Here is a 13,766-nt window from a genome sequence, read left to right as displayed (position 1 = left end):
CTCTGCTCAAGGCTCTTCTCATCGTGCTGGGAAGGAGAGGAGGAGGAGAAGAAGAGGAAGAGGAGGAGGTGCAGCCCAGGCTGGAGCTGAGGCAACTGTCCAGAGCTGGTTCTGGCTAGCAGAAGGACCCTGAGAAGATAGAGGCTAACACAGACCCCTGGGGAAGGCTGAGTTAGGTGCATCACAGTGCTACTGGCTGAACGTGTTCTGTACAGTGAGGAATGGAGCCTGGCAGACTGCAGTATCCCTTTCACCTGCTCTTTCCTCTCTCTTCCTAAAAGGCAGAGAAGCTGCTGAGGGGGTGGAGGAACTCCCTCATAGCTCACAAAACCTTCTTAGGTGACCACCAGGAAAAAAAAAAAACCAAAAACATTCCAGTTTATCATCAAAAAAAAAAAAAAAAAAAAAACCCAAAACCAAACTAGTAAAGCAAGAGCAGGGCTACTGCAAGGTGCATCAAGGTACCAGGGCTTGCAAGCAGCCACCCCACCCCCTCCTCCTCTCCCCCAAGCCCACCCCACCCCCAGATTCCCAGCACTAAAGTATCTTGAAGCATCTCCAGAGATCAATCACATCACCATCAGAGAGAGAGAGAGAGGAAGAGAGAGCTCAAAGCTTGGAGTCCACAGAGTCAAGAGGAACCAGTTTGGAACCTCCACTGCTCCAGATGGTTCTTCAGAGAACTTGGGCTGAGGGCAGGTGGGGAGAGCAAAGAGGCCTTGGTGGCTGGTGGGGTGGAGCTCTGGGTCCAGTGTGGCAAGGCTGAGTTCAGACACCAAAAATACCCTGGGAGGACCTTTTTTTTTTATCTTTTTTTGTGGTTTTGTTTTGTTATTTTTTTGATTTTTTTTTTTGGTCTTGTTTTGGAGTTGTTTTTTCTTTGGGGGAGGGGGTGAAGGTTTTTTTGTCTTTTTTTTTGAAGTTTTTTTTTGTCTTTTTTGAAGATTTTTTTGTCTTTTTTGAAGATTTTTTTTGTCTTTTTTGAAGATTTTTTTTGTCTTTTGGGGGGAGATTTTGTCCTTTGTTTTGTTGTTTGGGGGGGTTGTCCTTTTTGGGTTGGGTTTTTTTTGCCTTTTGTTTTGCAAACTGCTGCACAAACCACAGAACGGAGAAAAGCCTTTGGTCATGAGATACTTGTGAGAGAAAAAGTGAGCCTTGGATGGAAGATTTTTTTCCCCTGAATGCCTACAGTATTCTACATCTTAAAAAAATATATTGTGGAGGCTGCAGCCATACAAAGGGGGGAGGAGGAGGAAGAGGAGGAGGAGATGGGGGTTTACAGTCTCACATAGACACAACTGGGAGGTTAAGACAAAGCACAGTCAGAGTCTGTAAAACTGCTTGGCTCCCTTGGCTCAGTCATCCTCATCATCCTCTTCATCTTCTGGGTCTTCCTCTCCTTCATCCTCTAGATTTCGTTTTCTCTTTTCCCCTCGTGGAAGGTCTGCAGAGAGAGGCAGAGAGTGAAGCTCTGCTCAGCCTTGAGGAACAGCAGCTCAGCTGGGGGCTGCCAGCTCAGCTGGGGGACAAGCACAGGTCAGACTGGCAGCAGGAGGGAGTGGAGATCCACCACTGCCCTAGGCAGCCTGGCCCTGGCCTTGACAACCTTTTTGGGGAAGAAAATGTTCTCTATGTCCAACATAAATCTCTGCTGGGGCAACTTGAGACCCTTTCTTCCTGTCCTATCACTTAATGGGGAGAAGAGACCAAACCCCACCTGGCTCCAGCCTCTCCCGTCTCCAGGCTGAACACCCCCAGCCCTCTCAGCTGCTCCTCCCCAGCTCTGTTCTCCAGACCTTTTTCCAGCTCTGTTGCCCTTCTCTGGACCTGCTCCAGCCCTTCAATGTCCTTCTTGGAGTGAGGGCCCCAAACCAGACTTCCTCAGCTTGGTTGGTACTGGAAGGAGCTGAAGCCTGTTTCCCCATCACCCCTGGGTGACCCCTTGGCTTTCAGCACCATTCAGCAGCCAGCTGAGGCATGAAGCAAGAGCCTCAGGGGTGCTGTGAGCAGGAATGTTGCAGCTTCCATCAGGGAACAGCTGCAGGCCACAGCAGCCTGCTGTGAAGCCTGGGAAGCTCTACAGAAGCAGTCAAAGTGTGAGACTGCTGAGGCAGCTTGGCAAGTGTTTAGTTTGTGACGGTTGGACTCACCATCATCAGCTTCATCTTCCTCATCATCCTCACCATCTTCATCCTCATCTTCCTCCTGGAGTCAAAAGAAGGTTTGTTGCAGCAAGCAAGGTGCAGCTCCACAGAAACTTTTCTCCACCTTTGCTCCTGCCCTGCTCTAGCCTCAGAGGCAGGTCCAAGCTGAGCAGGGAGGAGCTGTTGGTTCTTAAACACAAAGGGGGCTCTAGGGCTTCATCACCTGAAGCCATGGAGAGGCAACAAACCAGTCTGAATTGGCCAAGTCTGTGGCCTAGGAGCCAAGGAATGGCCAGGAAAAGCCAAAGCACCCAGTGGGACTCCTGAGATCTGCCTACAAAGCATCATCTGTGATACCTGAGGTCAGAGGTCACCTCACTGAGGGACAAATGTGCTACATAGACAGCAAGGTGGTGCCTCAGATTTACAGTGATGGTAGAAATCCTCACCTCATCATCTAATCCATCCTCCTCCTCTTCACCTTCCAGATCATCATCATCATCATCTTCATCATCAATGACCTCTTCATCCAAATCATCTTCCTCATAATCATCATTCTCTTCCTCACCTTCTGCCAAGAGAGGGAGGTTAAGTGGGATGGGATGGTTCCCAAATACACCCAGACACCACTGACACCTCCAAGCCCACAGGAAAGGGCAGGACATGACCTACAAGAAGGAGAGCCAGCAGTGAGCCCCTTCAGCCTGCAGCAAGCCTCATTTCTTACAGAGCTGGCCAAAGGAGGCAGCAAGGCCACCCTGACTTCCCCAACTTCTGCTCACCATTTATTCAGCGACACAACCACGCAGGAAGGCCAAAGGCCTCGTACCCCAGCGGGGCAAAAAATAAATCAAACAAAGGAACTCCTCACCTTCCCCATTCTCATACTCATCTTCCACTCCATCCCCATCTGCTTCAGGGTCTGAGTCAGGGGCCTCCTGGTCATCAGCATCAAAGCCATCCAGGTAGGAGAGCTGGGGCAGGAGGGTGAAGACGCTCTCGCGGTAGTTGATGAGCGTTGTCACCTCGCAGTTGAAGAGGTCCAGGCTGCGGAGGTTGGGCAGCTTTTTCTGCAAGAGCAAACCCAGTCCAACCCTCAGAGCCTGCCTGCAGCCCAGAGGACAGCTTGCTTTGCAACCCAGATCCAGCACCCAAGTGTCTCTGCAGGCATGATTTGCACCACGTGCTCCTCAGGCTGAGAGAAGTTATTGGAGGCAAAGATTTCTCTTCAGCTGCTCTGTCCCAGTTTCCTCTCCTTGCAGCCAGCTCTCTGTGAAACCATTTGTAGGTCTTGCTGCCTTCTGAAGGGGGTGGGCAGCAAGCAGAGAGTGCCCCTAAGGAGCTCCCCTAGATGGAGGAATCACTGAGCTGGATTCATCCTGCCCAGACATCAGGAAAATACCCAAGAGCAGGACACTGGAAGAGCTGCAGACTGCTCCTGCATGCCCCTGGCACAGCCACAGCAGCTCTCCTGCTCCAGCCACCACATCCTGCACCACAGAATCCCAGAACCCAGCATGATGAGGGTTGGAAGGGACCCCTGAAGATCACCCAGTCCAACCCCCCTGCTCCAGCAGGACACCCACAGCAGCTTGCCCAGGATCACAATGGCCACAGGGGGTTGGAAGCTCTGCACAGAAGGAGACTCCACAACCTCTCTGGGCAGCTGCTGCAGGGCTCCAGCAGCCTCACACCAAAGTTTTTCCACCTGTTCAGATGGAACCTCCTGGGGTCCACTTTGTGCCCCTTGCCCCTGGAAGCCTCCTTCTCCCCACCCATTAGATATTGACAATATGCAGATCAAGACAAGGAGGAGTAGGCCAGCTTCAAGCTCTTTCTGGAGAGGATGGAGGCAGCAGCTAAGGAGGCAAATGCCTTCAATGAGACCCTTTAGCCAGAGTCAAGCAGGAGCCTTCCTTGGGGCAGTTCAGATGCAAGAGGAACCCCCTGCCATACTGTGACAGCACCCAGGTGAGAGGGTCCCAGCACAACAGCACCTCTGGACTAACACAGTGGACACCCTCACTGGTGTCCAAGCAACTCCTCTCCATGACACCCCAGGTGCCACCTACCTCAAACTGTGTCTGACCCATTCATGATCCTTTCTCAGGTGGACACTGAGCACTGCCTCCTCAGTTTCACTCACCCAGCCCAATTTCCTGCTTCATTTAGCAACTGCCTTGCTGGTTTTCCAGACAAGAGGAGCCATTAGCTATTAGCCCAGCCTCAAAACTGGACCCACTCCTCTGTTCCCAAAAGAACCACAAAGTGCTGCTGGAACAGTTACCAAGGTGTTGGACTCCTACTGCAGACAGAATGCCCAGAGGAAACCAACTCCTCCCTTAGATGCCAGCACAGCTTTCCTCCACTCACCAAGGGCTCCAGGGTATTGATGTCTTTGATCCTGTTGCCACTTAGGTTCAAGTGTGTCAGGTTGGGAGTTCTCTCTGCTAGAACTTCAAGGCCACCAGAAATCCTGTTATCACTCAGCTCCAGCTGCCAGGAGGGAATGTCACATGGTTAGAAAGTGCCTCAGCTTGTGACACAGGGAGCAAAGCTGCCCTGAGAACTGGACTACAAAAGAGCACCCAAGCTGTAGGACCCAGCTCGTTGGACCATGCCACAGAGCAGCAGCAGCTCCAGATTTTCACTGGAAGTCCTTTCCTGTGGTAAGGCCACTCCCAGCCACCTGCAGGACACAGGGACACAAGCTCCAGCCCCCAAAATATTTCTGTTACTCAAGCTTCTGACAGCAGCAGGACAGCAAAAGCAAGAGAAAGGACACCAAACCTACAATGAGCTCAGAAGTGTAGACTGAAGGACACCAAACCTACAATGAGCTCAGAAGAGTAGACTGAAGGACACCAAACCTACAATGAGCTCAGAAGAGTAGACTGAAGGACACCAAACCTACAATGAGCTCAGAAGTGTAGACTGAAGGACACCAAACCCACAATGAGCTCAGAAGTGTTATACTGTATAAAATCAACCTCACTTGCTCAGACTCCAGACTATGGACCCAAAAATGGCCTTTTCCTGGCCAGTGTAGGAGGAGCTGTCCCCAGGAACAGGGCAGCAGAAGTCCAGCAAGGAGTGCTGGAGATGGGAGCCCAGGTCCGACTCACCTTCCGGAGTTTGTTGAGTTTGGGGAGGTTGGAGATGGACATCAAGCTGACATTGATCATGCTGAGGAACTCGAGGTTCTCGAAGTCTGAGGAGAGCCCAATGACCTTCCCATCATCAGAGAGGCAGTTGTCAAGGACCAGCTCCTTCACCTGCCAACAGAGACACCCAGCAGCTGTCAGCACCCCCAGCCAAGCCTCACCTCCACTCTGCCAAGCTGACCTCAGGCACTGAGCCACACTTCAGAGCAGATCCTCCTCACTCACAGCAAAGAACACCAAGATCGTGACTCCTGGGGAGGCACAAGGTGAGAATCCCTCATGGTGGTTAGGACTTCACCCTTCAAGCACAAGCAACACACAGCTGCTGCACCACCCTTGAGGCTTCAACCTTCTCCACTAAGCAGCACCAAGGGGTTGTTGAGCCATGAGGTAGCTTCAAAATATTTCATGCACAAAGCATCAAAAAAACCCCAAAAGCTTTCAAAGTCATGCTTCAGGCTTCCTGAACAAGAGGCCAAACAAGGTGATCTGGTTCTGTCCCTTTCAGGTGCTGAAAAACCTGCCTCCAGAGGATTCACCTCCCTGTGACAGTCTCCATGCAGAGGTGACATCTGCCTCAGGAGCTCAACCTCAGGCTCACAGAGCAGGGCCACTGATGGCACCTAGCATCTCACCCAGCACAGAGGCCATTTGGGAATTCAGCACAAAAACAAAACAACAAAAACATCACCCCCCTCTGGCACCAGGACCATGAAGCAGCAGCAAAGAGCTGCTCCCCCCTGACACTTAGAAGCCAAACATAACTGCCACCCCTCCTCTCTCCCACAAAACTCAAGCCCCAGCTCTCCTAAGCCATCTCCAGAATTTGCTTTCACCCCACACATTCCTCACAGCAAGAAAGAAAAACCAGCCTTGGCCAGAAGGCTCCCAATGCTCCCTCCAAATTCCTCCTTCCCAGCACTCCCATTTTCCCTCTCTCACATCAGCCAAGGATTAGGAAGTCGTTTGAACACTGCTTTGCCTCACTGGCAGCAGAGTTTCAGGGCTGCTCTGCCAACAAATTAATGCTTGAAACTCCAGAAGTGGCATCTCTGGCCAGGCCTCTGAGCTGAGCAGCAAACAGGCTCTGCCAGGAGCTTGGTTTGCTCCCAACAGCCCAGACAAACCTCCAACTGCACCAAGATTGTGCCCACAGTGGGGATAAAGGTGGCCACAGCCAGCCCTCCACTGCTGACACTGTGTTGGTGCAGGCACAGAGATGAGCCCAACGTTCTCAGGTTAGTACCTGAGCCAAGACCAGTTTGAACCGGGACCAGACCCCTGCTCTGGGTGGCAGAGCAAGTGCTGCAGTAGGACAAAGCAGCCAGGACAGCTTCTGCCAGCAGTGCCAGCTCACACCAGCTGTGGGCCCAGAGCACGCTGTGACCTCTGCAGCTGAGGCTGTGCCAGTCGCTCCCTTCTAGGGTCAAGCTAGAGGAGACCTGCAGCTCCCAGCCTCCGAGGGACACAAATTGCTCTCACCCTGCAAAACCCTTCACCATCATAGACTTGTAGAATAGTTCGAGTTAGAAGGAATCTTTAACTCATTGAAACCAACCCCCTGCAGTCAGCAGGGACATCCCCAACCAGAGCACGTTGCTCAGAGCCCCAAACAACATGACCTGGAATGGTTCCAGGGATGGGGCAGCTCCCACCTCTCTGGGAACCTGGGGCAGGGTCTCCCCACCCTCAGCATAAAAATTTCTTCCTTCTCTCCAGTCTCAATCTCCCTCTTCCAGTTTCAAACCATGCCCCCTTGTCCTGTCACAACAAGCCCTGCTCAAAAGCCTGTCCCCAGCTTTCTGATCACCCCTTCAAGTACTGCAAAGCTACCAGAAGGTCTCCCTGGAGCCTTCCCTTCTCCAGGCTGAACAACCCAACTCTCTCAGCCTGGCCTCACAGCAGAGGGCTTCCAGCCCTGCCGTCACTGCTGTGGTCTCCTCTAGACCTGCTCCAACAGGTCCATCTCTCTCCTCTGCCCAGAGCTCCATCTACAAAGTGTCTTTAACCAAAACTGCCCCTTACCACCCCATCTGCCTTGACTTTAAGCTGCCCCCAGCCACCCGCTGCTGCGCCCTTGTCCCCAGCCGGGTGACAGCTACCCTCTATGTGCCTGCACGGCGCCCAGCCAGGCAAGGGCCGGCCGCCGCTCCCAAGCCGAGCTGGCTCCCGAAGAGCAGCAATGAAGGAAGAAGGAAACGCTTCCAGCGGCTGCGAAGCGCCGGGCCCGGCCTCGCGGCTGCCGGCTGAGCGGAGCGGGCGGCGGCTTCGCCTCCTCCGCCGGGCGGGATGAAGCTGCCGGGAGGAAGCAAGTTGAGAGACGGCAGCAGCGAGGTCCGGGCGGCGGGGTCCCACCTCAGCCCCTTCGCCAGGCGAGGAGGAACCAGAGCCAGGCGTGCCCGCGCCCCGGCACCCAGCTCCTCCCCGGGCCTCCGGGGCAGGCGGCAGGTCCCGCTCGGGCCTCGTACCGGGACACACGGTGCCTGCCCCCGTTCTGACAGCACGGCTCCCTGAACTCCAAGGCCGGTCGGGGAAATGCCCTGCGCCGGGCCCAGGTGCAGGCCCCGCGGGAAGCTCAGGCCTCGGCGGGGCGGGCTGGGGCAGGCCCGGGCGGCCGCTAACATGGCCGAGCCGCCATGGCTGCGTGGGGCCGCGCCGGCCTTGCCTGCTGGCTCCGGCACGGCGGGAACTGGCCCAGACCAGCCCAGCCCGACCCAGCCCGGCCTCCCCCGGCTCCGCCACCCGCCGCTCCCCTCTGCGGGCCGGGCCGAGCCGTGCCCAGGCGCTGCCCCCGGCCGGGCCGAGCCCCGCTGCGCACGTGCACGCCGCCATGCCGGGGCTCCCTGCCGCCGCGCTCCTCACCCCATCGCCCCTCTCTCACCCCCACCTTCCACCCTACCGAACCCCCGCGGGGCACATCTTCCCCTCACCCCCTCCCTCCCCCCTCCGCTCCACAGCACGGCCCGTCCCAGCCTTAACCCGGTCCGGCCCGGTTCGGTTCGGTCCGTCCCCGCCACGCGTTCTACGGCTTACGTTACCTCGCCCGGTTTCTTGTTGCGCAGCTCTAGCGTTAACCGCCTTATCATCTCCATCCTCCCGCCGAGCCGAGCCGAGCCCGCCGCCGCCGCCCCGAGCTGCTCCCGCCCCGCTCCGGCCGCCGCCGCCGCCTCCCGCCCGAGCCCGCGCGCGCCGCCGCCGCCGCCCGGCACGAGGAAGGCGCCAAAGGCAACAAAGGCGGTGCGCGCCGCGCCCCCTGTCGGCCGCGCCCGGCACCGCGCCCCCCCAACCGCACGCACTCCCGTATGGCAGCGCCCCCTGCCGGCCCTGAACCGCCGTAGCGGTCGTGGAAGCGCAGAACGGTTTGGGTAGGAAAACAGCTTAAGGAGCATCCAGTCCAGCTCCACCTAGTCTCGGGCTAAACCGTGTCCCTCAGCACCGCATTCCTGTTCCCAGGCACCACGTTCCCATCCCTAGTACCGCATTCTCCTTCCCAGCAAAATGTTCCAATCTAAAGCCAACCTCATTCCTGTTCCCAGGCACCATGATCCCATCCCCAGCACCATGTTCTCAACCTCAGCACCACATCCCCATCTTCATCACCATATTCCTAGCTTCAACATCACATTCCCATCCCCGGCAAAATGTTCCCATCTTCAGCCACCGCATCCCTGTTCCCAGTCCCCATGTTCCCATCCACAGCACCACATTTATTCCCATCCCCATGCCAGGCCTCCCTCCTCTCTTGGCCACAGCCAGACTACAGCAGCCAGCAGTGCTGCAGCCAGGGAGGCTGATAAAGGGGGGTGTTGGCTGGGCTTTCAGCTGAAGGAAGGGTGAGATAAGGGTGGGAACTCCCTCGTTACTCTGAGGGTTCTGATGATGTTTTTCCCTTCTCTCATGTGACAGGCAGCCCATGGCTGACCCTGGCCAGGGTTGTGCTCCGGGTGTGGACACGGTGAGCAGGGAATCCTGCTGCCATCAGCTGGGTGAGGTGAAAGCAAGCAAGGTGGTCACAGCATGAGGCTCCCAGCAACAGGAGCTGCTGGCCCAGATGCTGCTGTCAAGCCTTGGCGGCACTCAAAGAAGCAGCAGAGCTGGTGGGACTCCCTGCATGGAGCTCGGGAAGCTCCTCCACCAAAACACGGTGCCTCTGCTCCTGGGGAGCCTGTGCAGGAGGAGGATTCCTGCAGGATGTGGGCACTGCTGGTGATAACTTCATCAAAAAACACCCAAAAAAATCTCTCTGATCGAGGACCAAGCCACTAAGTAAACAGGAACACGAGGGTGAGCAGGACCAGCCTCAGAGTCCCTCATTGTCCCCGTTGGCAGGGGGCCACTGGCCTGCCTTGTATGGGAGGAAATGGCTTTTGGTCCATTGCAGCTCACTGCTGCCAGTTGGCTCGGATCTGAACTTGATTTTATTAGGAGAAGCAAAATGAAGCAGCAGGGTTCAGCAGAGGGTTTAACCTCCAAAGGGGTCAGAGCCAGGGGCAGTGTTAGTGGGGCATCTCCACGAAGGAAAACTGCTTTCAGTGTTGGTGCATTCTTTGCATCTCTGTCATCTCCCCACTCCCTTGCTGCCCAGGTTGTTTCTCCAGCCCAGCTGCGTGACAGAGAGCTCCCAGTGCCCTGCCAAGGGGTGAGCAGCCTGTGGAGCACCACACCAGCCATAGAATTATTTTGGCTGGAAGAGACCTTTAAGATCATGGAGGCCAACCCAGCACTCCCAGGACACCACTAAACCACTCAGCACCACATCTGCAAAGCTTTGAAACCCCTCCAGGGGTGGGGACTCCACCACTGCCTTAAAGCAGATTGCTCACCCCTCCTCCTAACTGTGGGCCAAAGGAGCTCCCCAGCACTGGTGTGTGGAGGTGTGCAGGTGCTGTGGAGGGCATGGAGAACAAGATGTATGGCAAGAGACACTTCAGGAGCAAGGAGAGCAGCACACAGCTGGGAGAGAGCAGCCTTGTTGTGTCCTGTCCAGGTCAATCGCAGCTGCATGGGTGAAGCAGCAAGTAGGTCACAGAATTGCTTAGCTTGGAAAAGATCTTTAAGATTACATGGCATGGTGGGGGTTGGAAGGGACCTCTGGAGATCACCCAGTCCACTCCCCCTGCTCCAGCAGGGCACCCACAGCAGCTTGCCCAGGAGCACAATGCCCCGGGGGGGTTTGAAGCAGAGAAGAGGGCTCCACAACCTCTCTGGGCAGCCTGCTGCAGGGCTCCAGCAGCCTCACACCAAGGAAGTTCCTTCTCCTGTTCAGATGGAACCTCCTGGCTTCTACTTTGTGCCTCTTGCCCCTTGTCCTGTCCCTGGGCACTGCTGAAAAGGGTCTGGCCCCAGCCTCTTGACACCTAAACGTCTGACCATAAAATCACCGATTCCAACCATAACCAGGTCCCTGCTCTGCAGGGTGAACCCAGACCCTTTTCTACTTCACCGAGACCTCCTCGGGAGCGAAGAGCAGATCCCTGAATCCCACTCCGAGCCTCCCCACCCCCCTGAGCAGCTCTCCAGCAACAGCTTCAGCGCAGGGTGCCCCTGGGCAGAGCAGCTGGGAGATGAGCCCAGAGGTCCCCCCCTTGCTGATCTGCATTTGTTTTAAGCTCTCTTTCATGTCCTCTTTGAGGCTCGTTTCCTGTTCTTTGTAGAAAACAATGCTCCCCCCCACCCCTCCCATCCCAGGGTGGTTTTATCTCCTCTCCCTTGGACTGCCTTCCCTCGGGAGCTGAGCTTTTTGTTTGTCCTAAAACACAAAACCTCGGAGCTCCCCGAGTGGATGCGAAAGCTGCGGCGGGTGGCTGAGCTCTGGTGGCTGAGCTCTGGTGGATGCACTGAATCGGGCGAGTTCCGCTCTCTTTGGGCCGATTAAGGCGAAGCTGGTAATTGATTGTGCGAGAAGCAGCAACCGGGAGGCTGAAATTCAGGTCTGGAGCTTTTCAGGGAAGCTGGAGCACAGATGCTCTGCTACGCAGCAGGACCTTATCTGCTGGAGCTCTGCGCTGCTTGAACCGCCTGGCTCCTAGCCCCCCACCCCGAGAGTCACTCCCGTACAGACAGCCCTGCGCTGCTGTGACACAAGGACCTTCTCACCACACTGTCACGACTCCCACATCCTCCTGGTGGTTGCAGATCCTGCTGGCATCCTGCTGGGACATGCTGGGGGGGATGTGGCCACCGGAGAGCTCTGACTTCCCCAAACTGGCTTCTCCCGTGGGAGCTAGGAGCTGCACAAGCCCCCAGCATGAGGTGGTTTGGAGACTTGCTTCAGGGAGGTTTGGGGGACTTGCTGCAGAGAGACCTTTGGGGTGGTTTAGGGACTTGCTCCAGATACCTTCAGGGTGGTTTGGAGGATGTGATTGGGGGATTTCACTGAAGATTTGCAAGCCAATAAAGCACCATCCGGGACACCCCCAAAAGCCCAGCGCCCACCATGCACTCCAAAGTAGGAGGCAAACAAGGTTTACACCCTCCCCGGCAGCCTCTCGAAGCAATTCCTGTGACTTTTGTTTGTTAGTTTCGCTGGTGGAAATGGGGGATTTAAAACCCCCTGGGTCCCCGGGTGCTCCTTCCGGTGCCCTCCCGGTGCCCAGGCTCTCCCCGCTGCAGAGCCGCGCCGGTACCGGCAGAGGGAAGCATCCCCCCGGCCGTGCGGCCACCGCTGTCCAGGCTGCGCTGAGAGGATGGAGCTCAGCACCCTCACACCAAAGAAGTTTCTCCTCCTGTTTAGATGGAACCTCCTGGCTTCCACTTTGTGCCCCTTGCTCCTTGTCCTGTCCCTGGACACCACTGAGCAGAGTCTGGCCCCAGTCTCTTGCCCCTCACCCTTTATCTCTGTCTGAGCATTGCTCAGCTCCCCTCTGGGGCTGCTCTTCTCCAGGCTCTCAGCCCCAGGGCTCTCAGCTTTTTTCCTCACAGAGATGCTTCAGGCCTCTCAACATTTCTCTTGAGCTTCCTGCATGGCAAGCTCCTTGCAAGCTCTGTCGTTTGCACCTCGATATTTTATCAGCCAGTCAGTGACTGAAATCCACTAACTTCTTCCCCAAAGGGGTTGTCAAAGTCTGGGACAGGGCAGTAGTGGAGTCTCCATCCCTGGAGGGGTTTCAGAGATGTGGAGATGTGGTGCTGAGGGCCACGGTTTAGTGGTGACCTGGCAGTGCTGGGTTAAGGGCTGGACTGGATGACCTTAAAGGTCTTTTCCAGCCTAAACAATTCAATGATTTCACAGTAAGAGCATCCCCAGCTGAACTGGAGTTCCTCCTCAGCTCCTCAGCTAGAGCATGAGGGGGGCTGCTGTGCTTTGCTCCCAGGCTGCAGTGAGATATGAAAACAGGATTTGGGAAACTCAGCAATTTGGGCAATAGTCCCACAGGTGCCACAGGCAGAGGCACGCTGCAGGAGGGACAGCTCTACTTCCCAGTTCCCATCCCAGTTTCCCAGTCTCAACAACGGGGCTGCACTGGGGAGATAGGCAAGGACCTAGCCTGGAGGCTGGGTTCCGAGACCAGCCTCCTCCTCCATCACAGGCCCTTGTGCAACCCTCTCCCCCTCCCTGTAAGGGGTGTGGGCAGAAAGCCTGGTGGGTGGCTGCTGCTCGGGGTGCAGCTGAGCTTGGGAAACAGTTCTGCACTGGCACCGACGCCGGGACAGCTCCGTGGGCTCCCTCCTGCACACCCTGCTGAGCGGCACAAGCTCCAGTCTCACACCCCCTGCCTGCAGCCGTGGTGTTGTCCCCTCCTGTGTCTTCAGAGAGGGGACAGGGTGGGCAGACTGGGCTGGAGGCAGCCAGGAGCTGCACCTCAGAGCTATTTGGGAGGCAAATTGAGCCCTGATGCAAGCAGGAAGTGAAGGGAATTGCACCAAGCTGGGGTTAATTTGAGCCCTTCAGACTCACCTCCCATCTGCCTGCAGACCACAAACTGTGAGGATGAGCTGGGTTTACTGTTTACAGATGGGTTTGTAATCCCTCTGTGCTTCCAGGGAAAGCTGGAAAGCAAAAAGTGAGCAACAAAGTTGAGAAAGGAAGAGTGCTGAGATGAATGAAGGGAAGGAATTTGATGAATGCAGGGTAATAATAATCATAACTAATAGAAATATAACAAATAACTGATTAATAATTGTAACAATAGAAAACATAACACGAAATATAAATTATATACATATGCTAAATGTAATAAATACAAATATAAATCTAAGTAACTGAGGGACCTGGGCTTGTTTAGTCTTCAGAAGAGGAGGCTGAGGGGAGACCTCATTGCTCTCTCCAGCTCCCTGAAAGGAGGTTGGAGCCAGATGGGACTTGGTCTTTTCTTGCAACAAGTGACAGGACAAGAGGAAATGGCTTCAGGTTGTGTGCCAGGGAGGTTGGATATTGGGAACAATTTCTTCCGAGCAAGGGTTCTCAGACACTGGAACAGGCTGCCCAGGGAGGTGGTGGTGTCCCCATCCCTGGAGG

General features: G+C 55.6%; 1 protein-coding gene across 10 annotated transcripts; it reads right to left on the bottom strand.

Annotated features, from left to right (window-relative positions):
• Positions 1-937: 937 nt before the first annotated feature.
• Positions 938-8,433, bottom strand: LOC128978446 (acidic leucine-rich nuclear phosphoprotein 32 family member B). Of its 10 annotated transcripts, none has more exons than XM_054396367.1 (8): positions 8,347-8,400; positions 5,270-5,419; positions 4,518-4,640; positions 3,009-3,214; positions 2,902-2,906; positions 2,594-2,715; positions 2,151-2,202; positions 938-1,444 (listed from the first exon to the last, which is right to left on the bottom strand). In XM_054396367.1, exons 1-8 carry the CDS (start codon positions 8,398-8,400, stop codon positions 1,356-1,358), a joined length of 801 nt encoding a protein of 266 aa, XP_054252342.1. In that variant the 3' UTR covers positions 938-1,355. The 10 variants fall into 10 exon arrangements, with proteins under 10 accessions (XP_054252342.1, XP_054252347.1, XP_054252348.1 ...); XM_054396372.1 differs by lacking the exon at positions 2,902-2,906 and adding an exon at positions 2,772-2,773 and having other exon boundaries at positions 3,033-3,214; XM_054396373.1 differs by lacking the exon at positions 2,902-2,906 and having other exon boundaries at positions 2,151-2,205; positions 3,016-3,214; positions 8,347-8,433.
• Positions 8,434-13,766: the final 5,333 nt, after the last annotated feature.

The sequence above is a fragment of the Indicator indicator genome, chromosome 36 (genome assembly GCF_027791375.1).
Source record: "Indicator indicator isolate 239-I01 chromosome 36, UM_Iind_1.1, whole genome shotgun sequence".
Taxonomy (NCBI): Eukaryota; Metazoa; Chordata; class Aves; order Piciformes; family Indicatoridae; genus Indicator; species Indicator indicator.
This window is presented reverse-complemented; position numbering and strand designations above follow the sequence as displayed.

Excerpts from the sequence above, each read along its gene's own strand:
- LOC128978446 (XM_054396363.1), bottom strand. The coding sequence starts at position 8,400 with ATGGAGATGATAAGGCGGTTAACGCTAGAGCTGCGCAACAAGAAACCG. Across the intron at positions 2,203-2,593 it reads AGGATGGATTAGATGATGAG|GAAGATGAGGATGAAGATGG; the intron begins GTGAGGATTTCT and ends TGACTCCAGGAG. Across the intron at positions 1,445-2,150 it reads GGAAGATGAAGCTGATGATG|ACCTTCCACGAGGGGAAAAG; the intron begins GTGAGTCCAACC and ends CTCTCTCTGCAG.